The sequence below is a fragment of the Apium graveolens genome, chromosome 2, assembly GCF_009905375.1.
Source record: "Apium graveolens cultivar Ventura chromosome 2, ASM990537v1, whole genome shotgun sequence".
NCBI classification, from domain to species: domain Eukaryota; kingdom Viridiplantae; phylum Streptophyta; class Magnoliopsida; order Apiales; family Apiaceae; genus Apium; species Apium graveolens.
In genome coordinates, this window is record NC_133648.1 from 16,934,137 (window position 1) to 16,959,234 (window position 25,098).

Sequence of the window (25,098 nt, forward strand, 5' to 3'; positions counted from 1 at the left end):
TATCTAAATTTGTTTTTTTTTTCTCCTTCCAGTGGAGTTGGTTGGTTGAATGTCCTTTTTCTTTCATTCTCTGGAGTATTAGGGTGTATATCACAACGGTACGAATATACTATCTGCATATTATAACGTCAATTAGTCGGACATGTTTTTTTACTAATTTTTTTATTTTTTAATAATTATTTTAATATTAGAAATATCCAGAAATAATAAATATAATTTTAAAATATTTACATATATTTTAATATCTAAAAAATTACTAATTTAAATAAATATTATGATGATATTTGATTGTTACTGTCAACTAACTTTAATTTTATATTCAAATTCACTGTATATTAGTATAGTAATTATTTATTAAATTTTATTTAATAAAATAAAAAATAATATTAGTTTTTAAACAAATGAAAAGTGTAAACAAATGGGAGGGACATAGGGAGTAGTTTTTAAATTTTTTTCACAATTTCTTTAAGAATAATATTTCTAATTATTGGATCAAAACATATTAATATATATGTAAAAGTCGACACATCTTATAAATCACAGGAGCATCTAAGATTAATAGATATATTTGTTAGCTAAAATACTATTAGCTAAAATTTTGTTGAACGGTAAAAATTTATTTTCTAGTGATGTTACCTATATTTATTAGCTATATCCAAATTATTATTTTGTTTTAATTTTAAATATACAATTAAAGTAAATTTAAGCTAGTTTCTTTCAATATAATTGAAAATAAAACATATATTTAAATAAAAAATATTTAATGACAACATTTTTAATTTTTTATATTTATGGAAATATTTTAAATTAAATATTATAAAATAAAAATTATTGCAATTATAAATACAATAATATATTTAAAAATGACAAATATAAATTTAACAAACATTACTTACATATATTATAAAATATTTAAATAAAGCATAGTATATTATATTAGAATATTAGAATTTTTAATTTTGGTTAATAATTAAATAATGTTTAAAAATTATTTAAGGTAGTATGTTATTTTTTATAAAAAAATAAAATAAAAGAGGACCTATGCTAGCATTAGGTTACGGTTACTCCATATTTTAAGTACGAACTGACGTGTATTGATTTAGATAATGGTAGTAAGGTCAATTAAAGTAGCGTGTCCTTTTTCCCGTGCTCTAAAAATATACCTGACCGGAGCTCCCGTTAAAATAATCAATATTTTACATATTAGATATATTAGACTGTCACCCAGATATTCTACCTAACACCTCGCTAGTATTGCAAATACTGTAAGAGCATCTCTAACCACATTTTATAAAATGGCTCGCTAAAAAATAATAAAATATTGGTTCGCTCAATTATAGATAATCAAAAAGGTCTTTGGCTCCAACGGGGTTAACTATAACCGCTAGTTATATTTAAAAAAATAATATTTTATTATCATTTTTAAATTCGAATTTGCAACGGCTATATTTCAACGAATTTATTAAAAGGGCTATATCTTAACGGCTATATTTCAGCGACTCTATTTTAACGGCTACATTTTAACAGCTATATTTTAATTTGTTATAAACAGAGCACATGGTTAAAAATAGAAGAAAACACAAATTAAAATATAATTTTCTAAAGATTTGGTCCAATGACTAACTCCATATGAATTATTAATAAGATCATAAAGTATGCAGAAGAAGAAGTCGATATAATGATCACGATAGCTAGTGCTGCATATGTTAGGAATATATGTGCATTAGTTTGATGATATGTTTAACAAAACACTTAAGTAGAAATCTAGTGTTTGTAGCCTCAACTGATAAGACCATTTTGGCTATCCGTTGATGGTGTAGCTTTACTTAGAAATAAGTCTAGTGTTGTAGCACATTTCAGTCTCTGAATTTGAGATATAAATTCTTAAATGTTGAGGGAAATTGTAAGTCATGTTGACTACTAAAGGATATGCAGATATGAAGGCCAATTGTAAGTATTTCATGCCTTGTAATTTTGCATAAATGAAATGGTGTCAACGGATAACTTAAAGACCTTCAACGGATGAGAAACAAAGTTCCAACGGATGTCTCTAAATCTTCAACGGATAATATCCTTTGACGGATGAGTGCATCAACAGATAGAGCTTCAACTGCTAACACATCAACGGATAAAGCCATCAACGGATGAAGGCTTCAACGGATGTTCTGTTAAATAGCAGTTGACAAGTGGTAGTTGTACCTACAAACAGAGGCACATGGGTTGACAGAGACAACTGAGATGTGGTAGCCTATTTCAGGAACATCAGAAAAAGCAGCCGTTCTACTCTAGTATAAAGAGGCAATAGTCAACAATGCACTGGAGTAAAATGGAGAAGAAACAAGTGGAGAACTTATTTTATTATTGTACTTTTTATTTTTGTCTTCACTTGTAAACTTGGTGATATATAAACCAAGTAGCAGCTAGTAATTAGATGAGAATTTTTCCAGTGCTGTTTAGAAAAATCTTGAGAGAAAAATTATCTAGTTTGTACTAGGACGCAGCTGTGATCAACTTCTTGAATCACAGATTTTCTGAAATACCATCTCTGGTGGAACAACAATCCACCAGAAAAGTTTTTAAGGTCTGTTGTGTTCTTTACATTAGTGTTTGAATATATATCTGTCAGTATTAGCTTAAAGCAATTCATACACTTGTTTATCTTAAACACATAGCCTTTGAAACTGCTCAAAACTTGAAAAATTTTTGAGATTTACATTCAACTCCCCTTCTGTAAATCTCATTGTTAGTTCATTAGGAATAACAATTGGTATCAGAGCAGGCTCTTGACACACAAAGAGTTTAAAGTTCTTGGAAGCTAACAAAGACGAGTAAGAAGGATATTGGAGTAAAAATCCCAGTTCTTGACAAAGACAGTTATCACCATTGGAAGGTGAAAATGCACCTTCATCTACTCTCCCAAGATGAAGGTTATGTAAACTGCATTGAGAATGGTCCTCACATTCCCCACAAAGTAGCCACAGTTGCTACAACCACAATTGCTGTTGGTCAATCCATTCCAAAACCTAGAGCAGAATGGACAATGGAAGACACAGAAGAAGTCCACAAGGATAAGAAGGCTATGAACATTTTGTTTAATGGTCTTGACAAGGATATGTTTGATAATGTGATAAATTGTACAACTACCAAAGAGGTTTGGGACACAGTTCAGCTACTGTGTGAAGGTACAGAACAAGTAAAAGAAAACAAAATGCAGCTTCTCATTCAACAGTATAAGTATTTTCATTTTGAAGAAAATGAATCTTTAAATGACACATTCAATAGATTCCAAAAGCTGTTGAATGGACTGAAGCTGTATGGTAGAGTGTACCAGGTGAAGGATTCAAATCTTAAATTTTTAAGGTCCTTGCCAAAGGAATGGAAACCCATGACTGTCTCCTTGAGAAACTCTCAAGATTATAAGGACTTCACTCTTGAAAGATTATATGGAATCTTGAAGACTTATGAACTAGAGCTGGAACAGGATGAGGTATTTGAGAAGGGAAGAAAGAAAGGAGGTTCAGTTGCCTTGGTAGCTGAAAATGAGAAAGAATGCAGACAAGAAACTGTGAGATCAACATTAAACTCCAAAGATGGCACAAGCAAATCAGAATCAAGCAAGGGTAAGGAGCAAGTTGCTGAGAATGAAGACAACTCCAGCCAAGATGACTCTGATGGTATTGATGAGCATCTTGCATTTCTGTCCAGAAGATTTGCAAAGATGAAATTTAGGAAAAACACTAGAGCCACTAAACCTCATAAGAACATGGTGGACAAATCCAAGTTCAAGTGTTTCAATTGTGGTATAAGTGGACACTTTGCAAGTGAGTGCAGAAAGCCAACTTCTGAAAAGAAGAAATTTGACCAAGTAGATTACAAAAAGAAATATTTTGATCTGCTCAAGCAAAAGGAGAGGGCTTTCATTACTCAAGAAAAAGACTGGGCAGCTGATGGAGAAGAAGAGGATGAAGATGTGGAATATGTCAACTTGGCTCTCATGGCTGATTCTGAGGAAAATGAAGTTAGTTCATCAAGCAACCAGGTAATTACTACTGATTTAACACAGCTTACTAAAGAAGAGTGCAATGATGCTTTTAATGACATGTCAACTGAACTGTATCATTTGTGTGTGTCTCTTAAATCTCTTGCTAAAGAAAATAGTAGGATTAAAGAGAACAATTTGTTTTTAAGTAATAGAAATGCCGTGTTAGAAGATAAGTTGATTGACCTAGAGAAAACTAAGCTACATTGTATATCTGTTGAAAATGAACTAGCTGAATCTGTTAAGAAAGTAGAAATACTTTCTAATCAATTAGAGAGAGAGCAAGAGGTGATTAAAGCCTGGAAGACATCTAGGGATGTTAGTGCTCAAATTGTCAAGGTCCAAGGAATTGAATCATTTTGTGAGACTGCCTGGGATAAAAACAAAAATAAAATGGAATTAATTGATGGGCTGTCAACGGATGTGGAATCAACGGATGATGAAAATTATCCGTTGAAGGAAGAAAAGGAGCATCCGTTGAAGGTTCCTCAATTAAAACAGGCAGATGTTTCTAAAAGTGAAAATCTAAAGAAACTCAACAAAAAGTTTGGTTCAACTTCCAAGAACTTTGTCAAAGAAGAAGCAAGCACATCCAAAGATTTCAGTAAGGTGAATATATGACACATGACCTTAGAACAGTTAAAGAATAGGCTCAAAGTGGTTGAGGATAAAAAGGAAACTAAAAGGAAATCTAATAGAAATGGGAAGGTAGGGGTTAACAAACATAACAATTACACACCTGATAAGTATGCTCCTAGAAAAAGCTGTGTGCATTGTAGTAGTGTTAATCATCTATTTGCTAATTGCAAATCTATTAAGAAAACTCCCATACCTGTGCCCTCTTCCATGCCTAATATGTCTGCATCACCTCTGCATGCTATGCCTGTTATGTCTCAACAGAATCCTTATGCACATTTTGCAAACATGTCATATTTTAACAATCCTTATCTTGCTGCATTTAGTATGCCTCAAATGCCATACAATATGCCAATATGGAATAATATGCTTGCACAATCCATGCCTTATCAAATTCCAAAAGTGCTAAATGATTCTGTGACTAACCCTACACCTCAACCAACTACATCTAAGATCAAGGTTGACTCAAAGTTACCTAAGTCTAAAGATGCAGGAGGAATGAAGTCTAGGAGAAAGGCTAACAAGAATGGACCCAAGGAAACTTGGGTACCAAAATCAACTTGATTGATTTTATGGTGTGCAGGGAAAAAGAAGAAATCTATGGTACTTGGACAGTGGCTGTTCAAGACACATGACAGGAGATTTCTCCCTGCTCACAGAGTTTAAGGAGAGAGCTGGCCCTAGCATAACCTTTGGAGATGACAACAAAGGGTTTACTATGGGATATGGCTTGATTTCAACTAGGAATGTCATAATTGATGAAGTTGCATTAGTTGATGGTCTCAAGCACAACTTACTGAGCATCAGTCAACTATGTGATAGAGGGAATACAATTTCCTTCAATTCAGAAGCCTGTGTTGTCACCAGTAAGAAAGACAACAAAGTGGTTCTAACTGGAGTTAGAAAAGGAAATGTGTACTTAGCTGACTTCAACTCTACAGATGCAGAATCTATTACTTGTCTCTTCAGCAAAGCAAGTTCAGCTGAAAGTTGGCTATGGCACAAGAAGCTATCCCATTTGAATTTCAAGACAATGAATGATCTAGTCAAAAAGGACTTAGTTAGAGGAATTCCTCTTGTTGAATTCTCAAGGGATGGTTTGTGTGATGCTTGTCAGAAAGGCAAACAAAGGAAAGCATCATTCAAAAAGAAGCTTGAAACAACAATTGATGAACCATTACAGCTGCTACATATGGATTTGTTTGGACCAGTCAATGTATTGTCAATTGCGAGGAAAAGATACTGCTTAGTGATTGTTGATGATTTCTCAAAGTTTTCATGGACTTATTTTCTTGGCTCAAAGGATGAAGCAAGTGAAATCATTATCAATCACATCAGGCAAGTCAATAATCATCTTGACTTGAAGGTTGGGAATATCAGGAGTGACAATGGAACTGAGTTCAAGAATTTGACAATGAGGTTGTTCTGTGAAGAAAATGGAATCATGCATGAGTTCTCAGCTCCAAGAACACCTCAGCAAAATGGGGTAGTTGAAAGAAAGAACAGATCTTTAATTGAGACTGCTAGAACAATGCTTGAAGAATCAAAGTTACCAACATATTTCTGGGCTGAAGCTGTTAATTGTGCCTGCTACACTCAGAATATTTCTTTGATCAATCAAGCTAAAGGCATGACTCCTTATCAGTTGTTCAAGAGAAGAAAACCAACTCTAAACTTTCTTCATGTCTTTGGATGTAAATGCTTTATACTGAGAAATCAATCTGACCATAAAGGGAAGTTTGATGCAAAGGCTGATGAAGGGATATTTGTTGGTTACTCAGCTGGAAAATCTTATAGGGTCTACAATCTAAGAACCAACATTGTTATGGAATCTGTGCATGTTGTGTTTGATGATAAAAAGATTGATGGACTAACAGATGAGGGACACCATGAAAGACTCAAATTTGACAACATTGAGATATATTGTGATGATAGTGAAGAGGAGATTGATGGAGATGACACTTCAAAAGGGATTCAAGATATGCCCTTGGATAATGCACAGAATTCTGCATCCGTTGAAAGAGGCAATGCAGTATCCGTTGAAAGACATAGTGCATCATCCGTTGAAGTACATAATGAAGCATCCGTTGATCATAGATCATCAACGGATAATCGATTTACATCATCAGTTGATAGAACTCCAAGTTTCCTGCAAAGGACCAACAACTCAGTGGGAGTTTCAACTGATCAACACTCTGTCTCACATCACGACAATTCTGAGGCCACCTCATCTAGAGCACATCTTCCACCTCAAAGGAAATGGACCAAGAATCATCCCTTTGAACTGATCATTGGTGATGCATCATCTAAAGTGCAAACAAGAAAAGCTACTCAAAATGAATGTATGTATAGTAGTTTTCTATCTCAGGAGGAACCTAAGAAAGTGGAAGAAGCCTTAATGGATCCAGATTGGATATTAGCTATGCAGGAAGAGCTGAACCAATTTGAGAGGAACAAAGTTTGGAAGCTGGTACCCAAGCCAAAGAACAAGAGTTCCATTGACACAAAATGGGTATTCAGAAACAAGATGGATGAAAATGGCATTGTCATAAGGAATAAAGCCAGATTGGTTGCTAAAGGCTATTCTCAATAAGAGGGAATAGATTTTGATGAAACATTTGCTCCAGTTGCAAGACTTGAAGCCATCAGAATCTTTCTAGCCTATGCAGCTAATGCCAATTTCAAAGTCTATCAGATGGATGTCAAGAGTGCATTTCTAAATGGGGAATTGGAGGAAGAAGTTTATGTAAGCCAACCTCCAGGTTTTGAAGATCAAAATTTTCCAGACCATGTGTATTATCTGTTGAAAGCACTCTATGGACTAAAGCAAGCACCTAGAGCCTGGTATGAGACTTTGTCAAAGTTCCTTCTAGATAATCATTTCACAAGAGGTACTGTTGACAAAACTCTCTTCTTTAGAAATGTTAATGGCTCTAAGATACTTGTACAAATTTATGTAGATGATATTTTATTTGGATCTACAGATGATAAGCTTTGTAAAAAGTTTGCTAAATTAATGCAAAGTAAATATGAAATGAGCATGATGGGAGAGCTAACTTACTTTCTTGGGTTACAAGTAAAACAAGTTAGTAGTGGAATTTTCATTAGTCAAACTAAATATATTTATGATCTTTTAAAGAAGTTTGACTTAATGGATTGTTCACCTGCAAAAACTCCCATGGCCACTGCCACTAAGCTTGAATTAAACAAGGCTGAAAAGTCTGTGGATATTACAAGTTATAGAGGCATGGTTGGCTCACTTTTATATTTAACTGCTAGTAGACCTGATATAATGTTTTCTACATGTCTCTGTGCTAGATTTCAAGCTGACCCTAAAGAATCTCACTTAGTGGCCATTAAAAGAATTTTCAGATATCTCAAGGGGACTCCAAATCTAGGAATTTGGTACCCTAGAGAGTCTGGTTTTGATCTAATTGGCTACTCAGATGCAGATTATGCAGGTTGCAAAATAGACAGGAAAAGCACAACAGGCACCTGTCAATTTCTAGGGAACAAGCTTGTATCATGGTTCAGCAAGAAGCAGAATTCTGTTTCCACATCAACAGCTGAAGCTGAGTACATTGCAGCTGGTAGTTGCTGTGCACAAATACTATGGATGAGGAACCAGTTATTTGACTATGGTATGACTGTTGACAAAATTCCAATATTTTATGACAACACAAGTGCCATTGCCATTACTGAAAATCCAGTGCAGCACTCAAGAACCAAGCACATTGATATCAAGTACCACTTCATTAGGGAACATGTGATGAAAGGTACAGTGGAACTTCATTTTGTTCCAAGTGAACAACAAATTGCAGACATATTTACCAAGCCACTTGATGAATCAACATTCACAAGATTGGTAAGTGAGCTATGTATGCTTAATTACTCTTAAAATTCATGTCCTTATTGCAATTTGAATTGAAGCCTGAAATGTATTAGCTGCAAGAACAAATTTGATTTTTAACACAGATTATTCCATCAACGGATATTCCCTATCCGTTGAAAGTCAAAATTGTTCTGTCAACGGATGTTCATTATCCGTTGAAAGTCATATACATTTCTGGAATTTATATCCGTCAACGGATAAAACTGAAGTGCTCTTCAACGGATGACAGTTTACCTTATCCGTTGAAATATCCCATCAGTCGATTCAAGTGTTTCACAGTCGTTGATTCTATTGTCTTAACCGTTGATACTCATACATACAGCTGTATGTATTTGTTTTAAAGGTAGTTTTTAGAATACTTACAGTTTATCCTTAAACGGCTAAAATTCACTTACATATATTTATTGTTTAATCTCTTATTTATGCTTTTTAATTTGAGAAAGTATATAAGCCCTTCTGATTTTTCATTTTTTACTTTACGCTTTCTTGAAATTTCAAAGCTTTTACCATTTTCTCTCTGCAAAACCTTCAAGTTATTCTCTGCAAATTCTACTCACAACAATGGCACCAGTAGTAAAGATTATGTCTCAATCCGGATTCATCTATGAGAAGAACAATTTCATAGCTTTGGTAGAAAAGAATGAAGCCCACTCCGATTATCACAAAATGATGGACTTCATCAAAAACTGTAAACTTAGCTATGCAATGCTGGAAGCCCCAACGATTTACTGTGAAGTAGTTGAGGAGATTTGGACAACTGCTGAGTTCAACTCAATAGATATGACTATCTCCTTCACTCTCAAAGGTAAAAATCACTGTGTTAACTGTGATGATTTACTAGCATGTTTTAAATTACCTGAGAACAATGCCATGACACCACACACTGATAATGATGTATCCAGCATGTTAGATTCCATAGGTTATTCTCTTAACTCTGCTAGTTTAGGGAGTATTAAAAGAAAAGGCCTTAGGAAAGAATGGAGTTTTCTTGGGGATGCCTTTATCAAGGTTTTCTCTGGGAAAATTAGCAATTTTGATGCCATAACTTCATCTCTTGTTAATATGCTCTATATGCTTTTGTTTCTGATAGGTATTTTAATTTTAGCAACTATGTTATGCTAGAATTGGGTACTAGATTAGGTAACAAAGCTAATAGATCTAATAACATCTATTATGCTAGATTCTTTATGTTATTGGCTAACCATGTTGCTGAAGGTTTGGTCATAACCAATGAGAATAATAAACTCAAGTGCTGGGCACAGGAGAAAAGAGTTCTTGCAGATTTATTGAGAATGGATCTCAACAGCAGTGTGCCATTGGTATATTTACCAATCATGAATGCACCTCAGGTAAGTGAGGTAATTGCTTCTACAACTCCTACTTCTTCCAACCCCTCTATTTCTTTATCTTCTAGTGTGGCCATGGAATCTGTGACAATGCCCCAACAGATTCCTACCAAGGTCACCAAAACTAAACTTTCAAAATCAAAGACAAAGAAAACTACCTCTGTTGTTTCTCAAAAGACAACAGTTGTAACATCTACCATTAACCTTGAAGGGAGTGAACAGGGTGTGAGTGGTGAGGGGAGGGGTGAACATCAAAGAAACCCCCAGGATAAGGAAGGAGAGATAAGTGCTTCCCAAGCTAGCCAAGCCACAGTTTCTCAAAAAGCTATGGTGGTTGAAAGGGTTACTAGCATATCCCTAGCTGCATCCTCCCAAAAGGATGTAACTATTGAAAATAGTTCCCAACCAGGAACACAGAACAAACGAGGGAGGGACACTAAAGCCAAACACTCACCAACAAAAGCCTTTATTAGAAGAAAGAGAGCAAGAACCCAATCTTCTACACAGGGTGCACACACTGCACAGATACATCCATCTGTATCTATGCCTTCTCAAACTCAGTTTGATGTGGCTCCAACAAATGTGGAGTCACAGCCCCATTCTCTCACAATTAACACACATCAATCACCACACACTTCTTCACCATCTCTAGATGTGGATATGTTATTCCCATCAATTCCTGATTCTCCCTCTTTACAACTCAGGGAGGAGCCCCACTCAAATACAGGTGATCATCATCTTTTAGATGATTTGTTGGATCACCCGCAAATTCTTTCAGATGTAATTGAAGGATCTGTGTCACCAAAACTCATATCAATCTACACAGATTCAACAGTTATATCACTTTCAATTTCTACTTCTTTTCCTTCTTCAACGGATATCACTCATCCGTTGACAAGTGGTTGTTCTTCAACGGATAAGTTTAACAGCAGTTATCCGTTGATACCATCAGTTTCACCTTCAACGGCTATTCCTCATCCGTTGATAGTCTCTACACACACAACTGAAACAATTCCAAGTGTAGAAGACTTGATTACTGTACAATCACTTCTAGGACTGAGGGAAGGGAGTGACAATTTGAGTGAGAGGCTGGGTTGCTCCCAGGCAAAAGGAGAGATTGAGAGCTCAAACATGCATGCTATTTTTTCCAGCATGGCAAAAGTAATTGAGAGGAGTACCACCTTAGTAGGTGAAGGTGAGGGAGTGAGTTGTGTGAGCCAGGGGGAGCCCCTGATGCAAGAACATAGAGAAAATGAGAGAAAGGCAGGTATAGCAGAAATAAGGATGGATCCAGCCATTGCTAGTGAGTCAATGATTGTGAATGATGCTGAAAAGGAAAGACAATTTTAGCAATATTACAAAGCTGTTATTGATAACATTTCCTTGGATGCTGACACTTTTACTCATCCTGTTTCAGCCTATCAATTATTGGCTGCACAGGGCAATGTGGAGGCAGAAAAGACACTACATCTAGTACATACAACAACATCTCTTCAAAGGGACAAAGCTGTTATTAACAAGATGCCTTCAACAACTGGTGAGTCATTTGAAGAATTTGGAGTAAATTCTGATGATGATGACTTTGTTTCTTATGATGGAAGCATGAACTTAGGGGGAGATGAAGGCCCTAGTTCTATTCCAAATCTACCTGAATGGGCCTTCACAAAGGAGTCTACAACAGGGCAATTCAATGTCTCCTTAGTCAAACAAATCAGTATTATCAAACAGGCCATTCAGAAAACTTCTCATGCTGGTACAAAGGCTATCCTTACAGCTCACTTGGACTCACTGCATCTCATGAAGTTGCAGCAAGTAAGACAGAATCTGAGTGTGGATGAACTCAGAAAGGATATTGCTGACTTGAAATCCTACAATTCTGAAAAATTGGATTCAGTCATGCCCTATGGTACAATGCAGGACATTTTGTTGAAATTAAAAAAGGAATCACATACTGAAAAGAGGCTGGCCAAATTGGAAGACAGAGTTCAAGTTATTGAAGATTCTGTGGCCACCATTCTTCACAACCAACAATCTCAAACAAATCTACTTATGCAGCTGGCAAAAGCACAGGGCTTGACCCCTCTCCTTGATGCTAACAAAAAGGGGGAGAGTAAAAGGGAAGGGGAAGGAGAGCCATCTACAAAAATCCAAATATCTAAAGTGCTAGTTCCTGCCATCACTACTTCTCCAATCATTTAAATCAAAGGAAAGCCTTATGGAATTGATTTAATCCAGCTAGCAGCAGCTGAAATTCAAGTGAAAGAGCAAAGGAGGAGAATTGATGAAAGGATGTAACAGCTGTTTGGCTCAACACAAGATAAATCAATATCTGTGAAACATAGCACAAAGGTTGAACCAATCAATATGGAGCACAAGCCAGAAAGGAGAAATAAGGTTGGAGAGACTTCTTTCAAGAATCTAAAACCTATGGTTCTCAAGCCCAACACTAGATCCAGCAAGGACTCCACAAAGAACCCTCTAGACTTTGCTCAGATGAAAGAAGTGGACTTTCCTCTTCCAAAGCCTGATGAAGACAAAGTTTTGGGTACTAGCGTCATAAAACACAAGGAGACCATGGATGAGGCAGTTAGGAGAAACATGGCTATTATCTTTAGAGAGGGAAAGAGCATATGTGTGATGCAAGGACATCCCAAATTCTCAATAGCCAAGAGGGAAGAAACCAAAAGGTTAAAGAAAGAAGCTGAAAAACTCAAGGCTGACAAAAGAGCACAAGCAAAGCTTGAACAAAAGCTAAAGTCAAGTCTAGTTGAAAATGAGAAAGGAATTGAAGTCAGGGGTGAAGACAAGATTGCAAACTTAGATGAGGTTTTTGGGAGTATATTTGGTGAAAGTATGGAGGAAAAAAAGGAATGGCAGAAGGGAAACAGAAGAAAGGCCAAGGCACATAGAAGGAGTGAAGGCAACACTGAAGAAACTAAATCTCTACCTTCCATACCTGAACCCTTTGTTGCTGATCCCACTATATGTTAGTGTAGGTGCCCTAGAGGCAATACATTATTCTTTTATCTTTATGTCAGTTGATCATTCAATAAATGTATTTATTATGACCTTAATTACTGCGATATTTTGTTAGCATAATAAATGTCCTTAGAATCATGATACAAATTGTATAGTTTAAGTACATGACTTGAACTTGAGATTATATAATATATCATATTCTTAAAGGTCCCTAGTCGAGTATTATTATATAGGACAATAATAATACATAGATAGACTAGTATGTTGTTTGACAAGATAACCACATCTCATTGGTTATAAGTATGGGGATACTGAAGTCAATACATAGGTACATGTGAGAGTACATGGTACTGGACAGACCCACAGTGAGATTCTTCATGTTTAATAAAGTCATAAGAAAGACTCACAGTGATAATGGTGTAACGATCCTTTGACTTGAAATCATTATATTTCTATACGAGGATTAATATACTTTGACTACATTAAAAGTTACTTTTGATCGGGTGATGATAAAAGTGGACATCGGGTATATCATGAGTCGTATGAGAAATATGAATGATAGATAAAGGATTTAACCCTCCTATAATTAGGAGAGATATTATTGGCCTCTTGATTGAGTGAGATTATAAAAGCATGGCCATGCTCAAATAATGATTTGTTTCAATAATCTACTCATGCATCAAGTAAACCCAGATTAAATGTTGAAGAGGATGACTAAATACATGCCTCGAGTTTAATCTATAATATGTATGGTTAAAGGGATTATATTACACGAAAAAACATTAATCACGAAAGGTTTTATCTAATCACGATTTAATTATTGTTTAATTGGGTAACAATGATGTATTACTAGATACCGCTCATTGTTTATAATTTTATTAGAGAATAAAATTATTGCCAATTAAATAATAGCCTATAGGGTCGCACAAATAGAGCACTTAATGGAATAGTTAATTTAAATTATGGATTTAAATTAATTGATGATTATTTGAATTTTATTATAATTAAGTAAGACTTAATTGAGATAATATAAATTCGAATTAAAAGGAATATTTTTGCCCATAATAATTAAGTATGACTTAGTTATTAATTAAATAATAGAAATTCGTTTTTATTATTTAATCCAATACCTACTAGGGTTGGGCTTTGCTATTATGGGCCTTTTTAATCAGTCATTATAAATAGATAATGAGAGGTTAAAGAGGCTTGAACGTTTTTTAAGAAAACCCTAGCAGCAAAGAGAGGCAGAGGCAATTCAGATCGTCAAGAAGGAGGCTAGTACATCCATTCCGTAGTCAAGTTCGTGAGACGTTCTTGAAGGTGCTCGTGTGGATACCATAGAGGTGTTTCTCCGAGAGGTAGACACAAAGCGTGATAGCTAGGATCTCCGTTGAGTTCGTAAAAGTTAATCTCTTGAAAGGTATGATTCGTTATCTCCATAATCTGCCCATAATTATACATGGATCCTGTTTTTGGGTTTCGAATTTTTGTTTTATTTACGTTTATCCGCTGCGTTTTATGCCTTCGGAACCCAACACTATAAACATCCATGGTGAACCAATAATCCCAAAAGAGGAACCTATTGATTGGGACACCATCAATTTGCCTACCTTTTTAACCACTCTTCCACTACCAAAGAAACAGAAAAGAAAATCCAAATCTACACCTCCCCTAAACTCTAAGAAATTCACTCAAAAACATAAACCTAACCCTAAGCCACCCATTTCTAAAGATGATTATGTTCACATCTGTGACATAAAAGAAATTTCAGACATTGAACTCTATCTGGATGAGCTGGAGAATGTAAGGGGAATTGCTGCTTACAGACAGCTACCAGAGAGATTGGTGTTCAGATACAAAGGAGCTGGGGAAAGAACATGGCCTCTCTACAGGATTCTGAATGAAGGCTACTCTACCTTGATTAGAGTCTTTTCAGCCATACAAAAGGATTCTGGCTTTACCAGGACTGCCAAGACTGAAATTCTCAACAAGATTGCCAACATAAGGAAAACTTGGAGGGAGCCCAATGCCTTGCCCAGAACCTTACTCATTCAAGAAAGGGGAACTACAATTCATAAATCACCTCATTGGTTGATGGAATTCAGAGATGATAAAGGAGTCAGAAGATTTTTCAGACTTGAAGACCAACTCAAGATTGCCAACAATGAAACTCTCAAAGAAATGCAATCTAAGTTGGATATCAGTGATGAAGATGAAGCTGAATTCTTCAGACAACTCCAACTCCAAATTGAGGAAAATGACAAAGGGCTAGGAAAGAAAACCAGGGATCAAAGAAGAAAAAGATGATTTGCTCAGGCTAGAGGAGCATCCTTGGAAATACTGTAAATCTTCAATTACCTTCTAGTACATACACTTTTGCAGCACTTTTGAATTTCTACTTAGTTTCAGTTCATATATTTGTTAAGTGTTTTGTTATCATCAAGTTAACCTTGAATTTATGTCTACAATTCTTATAGACATAAATAGGGGAGATTGTTAGGAATATATGTGCATTAGTTTGATGATATGTTTAACAAAACACTTAAGTAGAAATCTAGTATTTGTAGGCTCAACGGATAAGACCATTTTGGCTATCCGTTGATGGTGTAGCTTTACTTAGAAATAAGTCTAGTGTTGTAGCACATTTCAGTCTCTGAATTTGAGATATAAATTCTTAAATGTTGAGGGAAATTGTAAGTCATGTTGACTACTAGAGGATATGCAGATAGGAAGGCCAATTGTAAGTATTTCATGCCTTGTAATTTTGCATAAATGAAATGGTGTCAACGGATAACTTAAAGACCTTCAACGGATGAGAAACAAAGCTTCAACGGATGTCTCTAAAGCTTCAACGGATAACATCCTTTGACGGATGAGTGCATCAACGGATAGAGTTTCAACTGCTAACACATCAACGGATAAAACCATCAACGGATGAAGGCTTCAACGGATGTTCTGTTAAATAGCAGTTGACAAGTGGTAGTTGTACCTACAAACAGAGGCACATGGGTTGACAGAGACAACTGAGATGTGGTAGCCTATTTCAGGAACATCAGAAAAAGCAGCCGTTCTACTCTAGTATAAAGAGGCAATAGTCAACAATGCACTGGAGTAAAATGGAGAAGAAACAAGTGGAGAACTTATTTTATTATTGTACTTTTTATCTTTGTCTTCACTTGTAAACTTGGTGATATATAAACCAAGTAGCAGCTAGTAATTAGATGAGAATTTTTCCAGTGCTGTTTAGAAAAATCTTGAGAGAAAAATTATCTAGTTTGTACTAGGACGCAGCTGTGATCAACTTCTTGAATCACAGATTTTCTGAAATACCATCTCTGGTGGAACAACAATCCACCAGAAAAGTTTTTAAGGTCTGTTGTGTTCTTTACATTAGTGTTTGAATATATATCTGTCAGTATTAGCTTAAAGCAATTCATACACTTGTTTATCTTAAACACATAGCCTTTGAAACTGCTCAAAACTTGAAAAAGTTTTGAGATTTACATTCAACCCCCCTTCTGTAAATCTCATTGTTAGTTCATTAGGAATAACAGCTTATCTTCATCGCCGACGACAAAGAGAAAATTTGATCTAACATCATGGAGGATCTATAATGCATCATCGTGTTATCAATCGTAATAGGGAAGAAGGTAATAATAAATTTGATCATGATTATTTTCCAGATACTCCTATATATACCGAAACACAATTTCATCGAAAATTTCGGATGCGTCGATCATTGTTCTTACGAATTGAAAAAGCAATTAAAACTCATGATTATTATTTTACTCAAAGAATTGACGTTGCGGGTGCTCCTGAATTGTCATTCTCCAGAAAAAGATAGCCGCACATATAGATCAGTCGTTGATGCGGTTGATGATTATGTAAGATTTGGAGAAAGTACAACAACAGAGAGCCTAAAAAAATTTGTTAAATATTTGTCTGATAATCTTTTGTATTTTGTAACTGTACCTCTTAAGTCTGTAAAAATGTTAAGTACATTAGACTGAGAGATTTTTCTATGAACAACCATCAAGCGAATGAATAAACTTTGGAAGAATATCAAGCCAGATGATGCCTCGTAAAAAAGAGGTGTAGAAGTTTGGAATTTAATTTTTTGTTTTTGAAATAATATTTTAAGTCACATATCGACAAGTCACAGATCAAGATGTACAAAGATATTTATCGATAAGTCCGAAAAACTTGTAGAATAGTCACTCTACCTGTAGAGATGCCATTCTACTTGTAGAGAAGTCCAAGGCATGTAGAGAAGTGGAGATATCGACAAGTCAAAACTGTATGTAGAGAAGTGGAGATATCGACAAGTCAAAATTGCATATAGCGAAGTGCAGATATAGACAAGTCAAAATTGCATGTCGAAAAGCTGAGATATTAACAAGTCAAAACTGCATGTAGAGAAGTGGAGATAGCGACAACTCAAAACTGCACGTAGAGAAATGAAGATATCGACAACTAAAAACTGCAAGGCGAGAAGTGAAGATATCGACAAATTAAAACTGCATGCAGAGAAGTGAAAATATATGTCGGATTCGCTAGTGTGAAAATCTGACATATTTGTTTACTAAAACATTTCCTACATCATCCTTTAAGAAATTGATAAACAAAATTGAAATACATAAACTTCAAAATTAATGTTAAAATGAGGGAGAGACATGATACCTTTCTCAAATTAAATTATGTATACCACACGTACTTTTTTTGCATTCGTTTGGATTTTGTCCACGGGTTTTTCCTAATAATATTTTAACGAGGCATGCTTGAATTTACAAGTCCATAATTTTTGGCCTTTCATTGATTGTAACTTTCATTATAGTACTATATAAACCCTTATATATGTGTGAATTGTAATATGAATAAGAAAGTATCTCCTCCTTTAAATTATCTATCTCTTTCCTTCTATTTATATATAATATATAACAACCATATATCTTTAAAAAAGAATTATATTTCAACTATTTATCTATAAGTACACAATTAAGAATCTTATGATTGTCATTATCACTTTAAATATTCATTTATCTCATTCTACCTAGTTATATGCTTACGTGTCCATTATAATAACATCTATATTTAGTTCTAATTTCAGCACCAATTATAGTATTTTTATTATTTTATATCCATGTTTAATACTTCACTATTGTTGAATTAGCAACCCCTTTATAACTCAAAAGATATGTAAAGCCGAAAATACAGCTAAAAAGTAGGTATTATTTTATTTCCGAAACTTGAAATTTTAAATATAAAAAATCGAAATTTAAGATTTCAATTTGGAAGATATGCACACGTCTTATATAGCCATAATTCATATTTGCTTAGATATGTATAATTAAATTTATTTGGGATATTGTAAGCCGCTATCCACTTCCACCTAACATATGTGCATAATTTTTTGTTGAATAATTTAAAACCTCGTGTCACATACATTCCACTGACTTCTAAATTGGAGTTAAACCAGAACGTAAGTAGTTAGTTTGCCACTTGGTTGAAATTCAACCCTTACAGTCAATTACATTTTTTCTTAGCTAGCCACTTTGTTCTGTATTTCGGTACGGCGACAAGTATTTTCTTAAAAAGTGTTTTATTTTTTGTAAATTATTTACAAAATCATTTACTAAAAATTAAATATTTACCCACGAAATTAGTTTTAATAAATTTTGATCTCACAACCATTACCATGATCCAAAAAAATTCCATTAATTTAAATCTGCAAATAAAAACGCATATGTTCTACATTTTGGTGACACAAGACCAATTTTTCCATGTTCCCTCTTCCAAATGCCTAAGTTTACGTTTCACTTAGATATATTTTTTTAATTAATTATACACACATGTATATGATGAATTTTGAAAAAAATACAAGAACCCAACATCATTCTTTGATTATTTCATTCAGAAATGGCATCAAGTTCTGGGATGTGTCCAAAGGTTGCAGTGCTAGTATTCCCGTGATGGTCTAAACATTAACTCCTAATCAACTGGTTCCCTATTTAAAAATGAGGTCCAAACATGAAGCACCTAATGATTGAGTTTAAAATAAGAGTATGTTCAGATGCAACTTGGTTCAAGTACTTCCAAATAGCTATCCCACCCGTGTATTTAATTTCATGCAAATCAATAACTCTCACACATGCCATGGACTTCTAAATTCTACAGTAGATTCATAATGAATAAATTAATAATCCATATCACAAAAATTACTAGTAGTATATTTAGGATTCTTGACGAATATCAACTCTTATTAGGCAACTCCTAGTGCATTCTGTCCCTATTACAAGTTTGACTAAATGATATCATTAGCAATAGCATTAAATTAGCCATTATGGTTTTTAGATTCTTTCATGGCGTTGGATTCACAGTTAAACACCATTACTACATTTTGACTCCTTTGCCCAACTTGCTTTGCCATAAAGTCAAACCCTTTTTTTTAATTAATTAAATTAAAATAGTTCTTCTTTTACAGGACTTACAGATTAGATTAGACTTCAGAATGATGCACATCTATTTCTTTAATTACTGGAAAAAAAATAAGATAAGATGCAGTCATGAAGAGCTCTCACATGGGAGAAAGTGAAGGCATTCGTCATGAGTCATATTCTCCGTAATCAATTACGATTTGAAACTTAAAAAACCACAGCATTCAAGTTGATCACCATAATGTACAGGGATGCACATGGTATTGATATGGATAATTGTACTACTGTTTCCCCTTTAATTATAAATTATAAACCAAATTTTATATATGCAATTTTTTACTTTAGCAGTGGTACTTCCAATTTAAATTACATTTCTTGATAAATTTCTGAATATGAAACTCAAAAATGGATGAAAATTACATATTTATTAGCAGTGAAAACTGATATCAAAACAACAATTTCTACAAAAAATACAGACATTGGTATAAATTATTAACCGCTTGAGCTATCTTCAAATTATGTAAAAGATCAATTAAACCGTAACAATTTAAACGTCATTTGTAAATTTTGTCCTAAAACTCAAATCAGGGGAGCTCAGTTTCGAATCTTACCCCTACTTTGTGTAATTGTGTTACATCAGATGTCAATCGTGCTTTAGCAAACACAAACATCATTGAGTTGGGCTTTCATTGCTGTCATTGAGGATTTAGGTTTATGGAGTGAGGATTGATGTGGGTCTCCGAGGTCCTAAGGAAAATTATTGTTGCAATATATCCTCAAAGCGGCCTCTGAAAAAGAACCATTACAACTCACTAATGGAGACAACTTTTACGCTTATCTTTTATTTATTTATTTAGATAAATTTAACTTTTTTGGTTACTGATTTGTACAAGAGAAGGAAGGGGGGAAATCAAGAACTGATAGAGGTCCACCAATCAAGTGATAAGAGCGATTAGAGGGAATGGCAAGTTGATACATAGTTTGACAGCAATGAAGGACAGAAGAGCAACGAGAGAAGGTACATTGGTCTTGAAATGAGAACTTGGACACATGCTTTCTCATTTTTGAATGTTGGAAGCAGTAACACAGCACTAGGCCATCAAATATATTTGGTAAAGGAACAAATTCTATAAAGAAAGCATATCAAATTAGATTTTTTCCTACAACTGGATCAATTGCATCCGCATTACATATTTTGTGTTTGTTCCGTACCTATACCCCAGAAATAGTTTTGATACCTGGGAGAGCTAGTCCAGAAATTATGATCTCACAATTGCGAAGGATGAAACTGACGGAGTTATGGTGTATTTACCCTTCATAGTGTTTACCTGATCAGCGATCAGTGTAAATCATTAATTCAATCGAACTAGCCACATTTAATACCATACATTCTAAAATTAGAATGGAGCATCTTCTAATCTCCAAGTAAATGATTCCTACCTTCATCTCTTGTCCATCTAAAATACAGATCAAAATAAAGATCCTCTATCACAACAAGGCTAAGCAATGTACCTCAAACTCACATCAGTGAGGAATGTTTCCCAAACATACAGATAATAATAAAGGAGGCTATAAAACTGGCAAGCTTTTTGTAAAATGAAGGTAATATCAAACTGATGTGGCATAGAGCAACAAAATTATTCAGTCGATAGGTTTCACAGAAGGCATATCAAATCATCTAACAGAAATAGTGCATGCTCTTCTGTTCATGATTGCTTCGTCAACTCACCTGCTTTTCTTGGTCACCTTTTGTTTTTTAACAGAAGGCTTCTTTTTCCTTTGTATTTTAGGTTCGGTTATAGTATTTGACTGGATATTGTCCGGGTCTTCAGGCAGAGTAATGTGCATGAATTTCTTGTTGTTACCAATCTGGTGGCATAACAGCTTGAGCATCTTCCTTCCCCTCATCCACTTTAACATTAACTTCATGTGTGTTTTGCTGCTCAATCCACTGATTCCAGATTCCTACGACATCCACACATTAATCACATATAGCGATAGATAGAAGTTATTTAAACCAAGTATTACAAGGCACATGAAGATTAATCTAGTAAAACAGTAAAATGTAAGATCAGCTATAGAGATCTTCCAAAAGTATAATAAATGAAGAAGATTTGTAAATTTTAAGCAGATCCAAACAATAGCCGATCAGTTATAATGTAATAGTATGGTCCTGAACTCCTGATTTGACCTACTAGACATGTGATTCCATGGAACTCTGCTACCTTATGATCTGATATTACAAATATACCTCTTACTGGCACAAGCGAGTATGGCATATACCAAACATTTTCATGTATAGAACAAACATTTTCATGTATAGAACGAACATTAAAACTTTTATTTCCTTATCTGCTAAATAACAGTAAAATACATGTTTCTGCGCCTCCACCCAATTCAGGCATTTGAGGCAATGCCGACAAGCAAAAAACACAGTATAAACTCTGCTAGTTCCTACTAAAGTTGTCTAACACACATTATAACATCGTCTTAGGTAGAGTTCTAATGCAAGAACAATTGTCAAGCACGGTTGAAAAATTGCATAACAATATCGTATACAGAAAGTGCTGAACAATTGTCCTTGCGTGTTCTCACTGCAAAATTGTTTTCATAGAGTCAAAACCGATTCATTTCTTGTTAGTCATGATAAAGAAGACCAGCACTTTTTAGTTTAATGTTCCATCCCCTCAAAAGGGTGGCATACTGGCATTTGTATGGAGCTGCATAGTTGTTAATGTACTACTTGCATTGACATTTTGTTTGGTTATTGGTCAAGAGTAGATGAGAAAATACGTTTATGATAAATTTGCGATTTGTAGGAAACATGAATAGATTAGAAGCTGTTTTCATAAATTATAGTATAGTACTATATCCAAACTCCTATCCTAGCAAGTTGAATGCTATTGATACTATAGTTGTAGCTAATTCGAACTTTGACCCCAAAAAGCGTGTTTTCGTGCTAAAAAAGATTTTACACTCCCATTCTATGCCAATATATGCATCAATATCTTTACATTTACACCAAAGCTCATGTATCAAAAGACACTTCCCTCCTTATTTCAGGGATCGCTTTGCTATCTTTACCTCTATTATAAAACCAAACATTTAAATTATAACTAGCTCTGCATCGAAATGATCACTTTACAGCAAGAATAGTCTTAGGCCCTGTTTGGCAATAAGTTGTTAGTTGTAGCAGTTTGATATAACTGTTTTGACTAGCTGATTGAGTAAGTTATTTTGACTAGCTGTTTGAATTTAACTGTTTTACATAGAGGTTTCAATTAGCTTTTTGTATTATATACTTAAAAAACTCCTAGTAGTTTTTTCAAAATTAGCTTTTTTGGGACCAAATACCTATTTCAAAAAGCTAACTACCAAACCCTAATATAAGAGGTTTCCTTTGGTCAAATCTATAATTTGATTCAAGAAGCTATTTTTTTTTGCCAAAAAACTAACTTCCAAACATGGCCATCGTTTAATTGGTGCTATATCTAAAATATAGAACTAAATTTACAAAAAGAACAAGAAGGATAAACCAATCTTAAGCAACAATGACACCAAGCATAAAAACACGAAACAAACCCACAAAAAAAGTCTAAGACGTACATAACATTCTACATACCACAAATCGACTCATTTCTTTTTAATTGTGTCATTCACAACACATCACATTATTCAAAGTAGTGTAGCTCATACTACTTACTATCTCGACCTATGTTCACCACTTAATTTACACTACCTCCGTCCCGTTTTATATAACCCCGATCTTATAATCATTTTACGAAACAAATGCCATCCGTCCCTAATTAACTGTCATTTTGACTTATTGCAAATAATGTGTGCACATATCCAAATATTTATATTTAACAATACTCGTAAAAAATGGACAAGTAATTAGGGGCGGAAGTAATATTACGGAATTAACAAATACACAATAGAGGGGGTTACCTGGACTTGATTCCAAGTATTGGGAACAGTTAGAGGGCCGTGTTGCTTAATAAGTTGATAAATACTCTCAGCAATTGAAGTGGCCTCTTGTGGAGCCACTCTGGGGTTTATTTTTCGGAGATTAGGCGCACATTTTCGTGAGAAATGTCGAACTAAATGTGTTTTCAGAGCTCCTCCTATTTCTCTTAAACCTCCGGACCACATCGCCAACCCTTCGCTTCGATTCCGATTGCCCTTGGCCGCTTCTCTCTCTCTCTCTCACTCTCTGCGCTACTGGGGTGTGTTAGGGCTTAACGGGTTTAGGGGCTTTTTGTTTGTTTGGGCCGTGGATTTCAGTTACAACTATGAACAATAAAAGTTGGGTCTGAGTTTTTATATTACTTTCTACCAATAAAAGTTGGGTTTGAGTTTTGTGATTTTTTTAAAGTGTTAAATATCAAATCGGTCACTGAAGTGAAAGTGATATATCAATTCCTTCACTGATCTTAACGGGGTATCATTTTGATCACTAAAGTCGTATAATTATCAAATAGATAACTCCAAAAATGTGACGAAAAAGTAAATATTATCTTTTGTTAAGTTCTACACATTTTTTTTCAACGCTACTATAATCAAATAAAAAGTTATGAACTCTAGTATTTTAGATAATATATCTAAATTTTAAAACTTTTATTTACTATTTATTTTTAATTAAGTAAGATAAAATAACTAGAAAATTTAAAATAAATAGTAAATAATTTTTTTTAAATCTAGATATATTATCTAAAATACTATAGTTCACAACTTTTCATTTAGTTATAGTAGCGTTGAAGAAAAATGTGTAGAACATAACAGATGATAATATTTACTTTGTAATCGTATTTTTAGAGTTATCTATTTGATGTTTATATGAATTTAGTGATCAAAATGATACCCCGTTAAGATTAGTGAAGGAAGTGATATATGACCTTTACTTCAGCGACTACTTTGATATTTAACCCTTTTTTTAAGAGAGTTCAATGATTCTAACTCCTAATAAGCTATCAACAATAATACAATTTATAAATAAAAACAAATAAATCCAAATTCTTTTCGATGCTTTTGAGAAATGCTATAGTCATATAAACGGTTCTCAAATGATTAGTTATCATTATTTATTAGTTATTTCATAAGAATTGTCATGGGTCCCACATGCATAAATATGAGTTCACAAATAAAAATACTTGAGAAGGATTTTGAAATTAATTTCGAAATACGTAACATTGCTCTTATCACTACAAGAAATCTGGTCATTTACGACGGTTTTTTTAACTGAAATCATCGTAATTGAGCCATTTACGACGGAAAAAAATCGTCGTTTTTGGTCGAGTAGTAAGTTCATTTTTTCGTCACAAGATAAAATTGCGTCGCAAGTTAGGAAGTAGGGGCCCACATACTCAATAAAATAATAATCAACTTACGACGGAATTCATTGTCGTAAAATACCAAAATACGACGAACAATAACGTCGTAAGTTATGTACTTACGACGGAAGAATGCATCGTAAGTTAGAAATTTCCGACAGAAAAAACGTCGTATTTTAGAAGATGGGGCCTACAAGCTGGGAAAATGAAAATTCAAAAAAAAATATTTTTAAATATGAAAATGGATACATTACGACGAAATATATGAAGAACAACCGTCATAAGTTCATTTTACCAGAATAATTACGACGAAATATTTGAAGAACAACCGTCGTAAGTTTGTTTTTCCAGGATAACCAAAAACTAAATTTTCAGTATCCGGCCATTTTCGGCTTCCAATTTAAATTCTTAACCTGCTAAAATTTTATGCAATCGCAAACTC

At 34.3% G+C, this 25,098-nt stretch overlaps 1 protein-coding gene across 1 annotated transcript; it reads right to left on the reverse strand.

Annotated features, from left to right (window-relative positions):
- Positions 1-20,738: 20,738 nt before the first annotated feature.
- LOC141707046 (uncharacterized) lies at positions 20,739-23,604 on the reverse strand. Its single transcript, XM_074510013.1, has 2 exons — positions 23,275-23,604; positions 20,739-21,291 (listed from the first exon to the last, which is right to left on the reverse strand). The coding sequence occupies exons 1-2, from the start codon at positions 23,476-23,478 to the stop codon at positions 21,052-21,054; spliced, it is 444 nt and encodes a 147-aa protein (XP_074366114.1). The 5' UTR covers positions 23,479-23,604; the 3' UTR covers positions 20,739-21,051.
- Between the last annotated feature and the right edge of the window lie 1,494 nt (positions 23,605-25,098).

Bases quoted from the DNA above. Each gene is read 5' to 3' on its own strand.
- LOC141707046 (XM_074510013.1), bottom strand. From the start codon at position 23,478: ATGTGGTCCGGAGGTTTAAGAGAAATAGGAGGAGCTCTGAAAACACAT. The intron at 21,292-23,274 runs GTAACCCCCTCT...TGGATGTCGTAG, and splicing joins ATACTTGGAATCAAGTCCAG to GAATCTGGAATCAGTGGATT.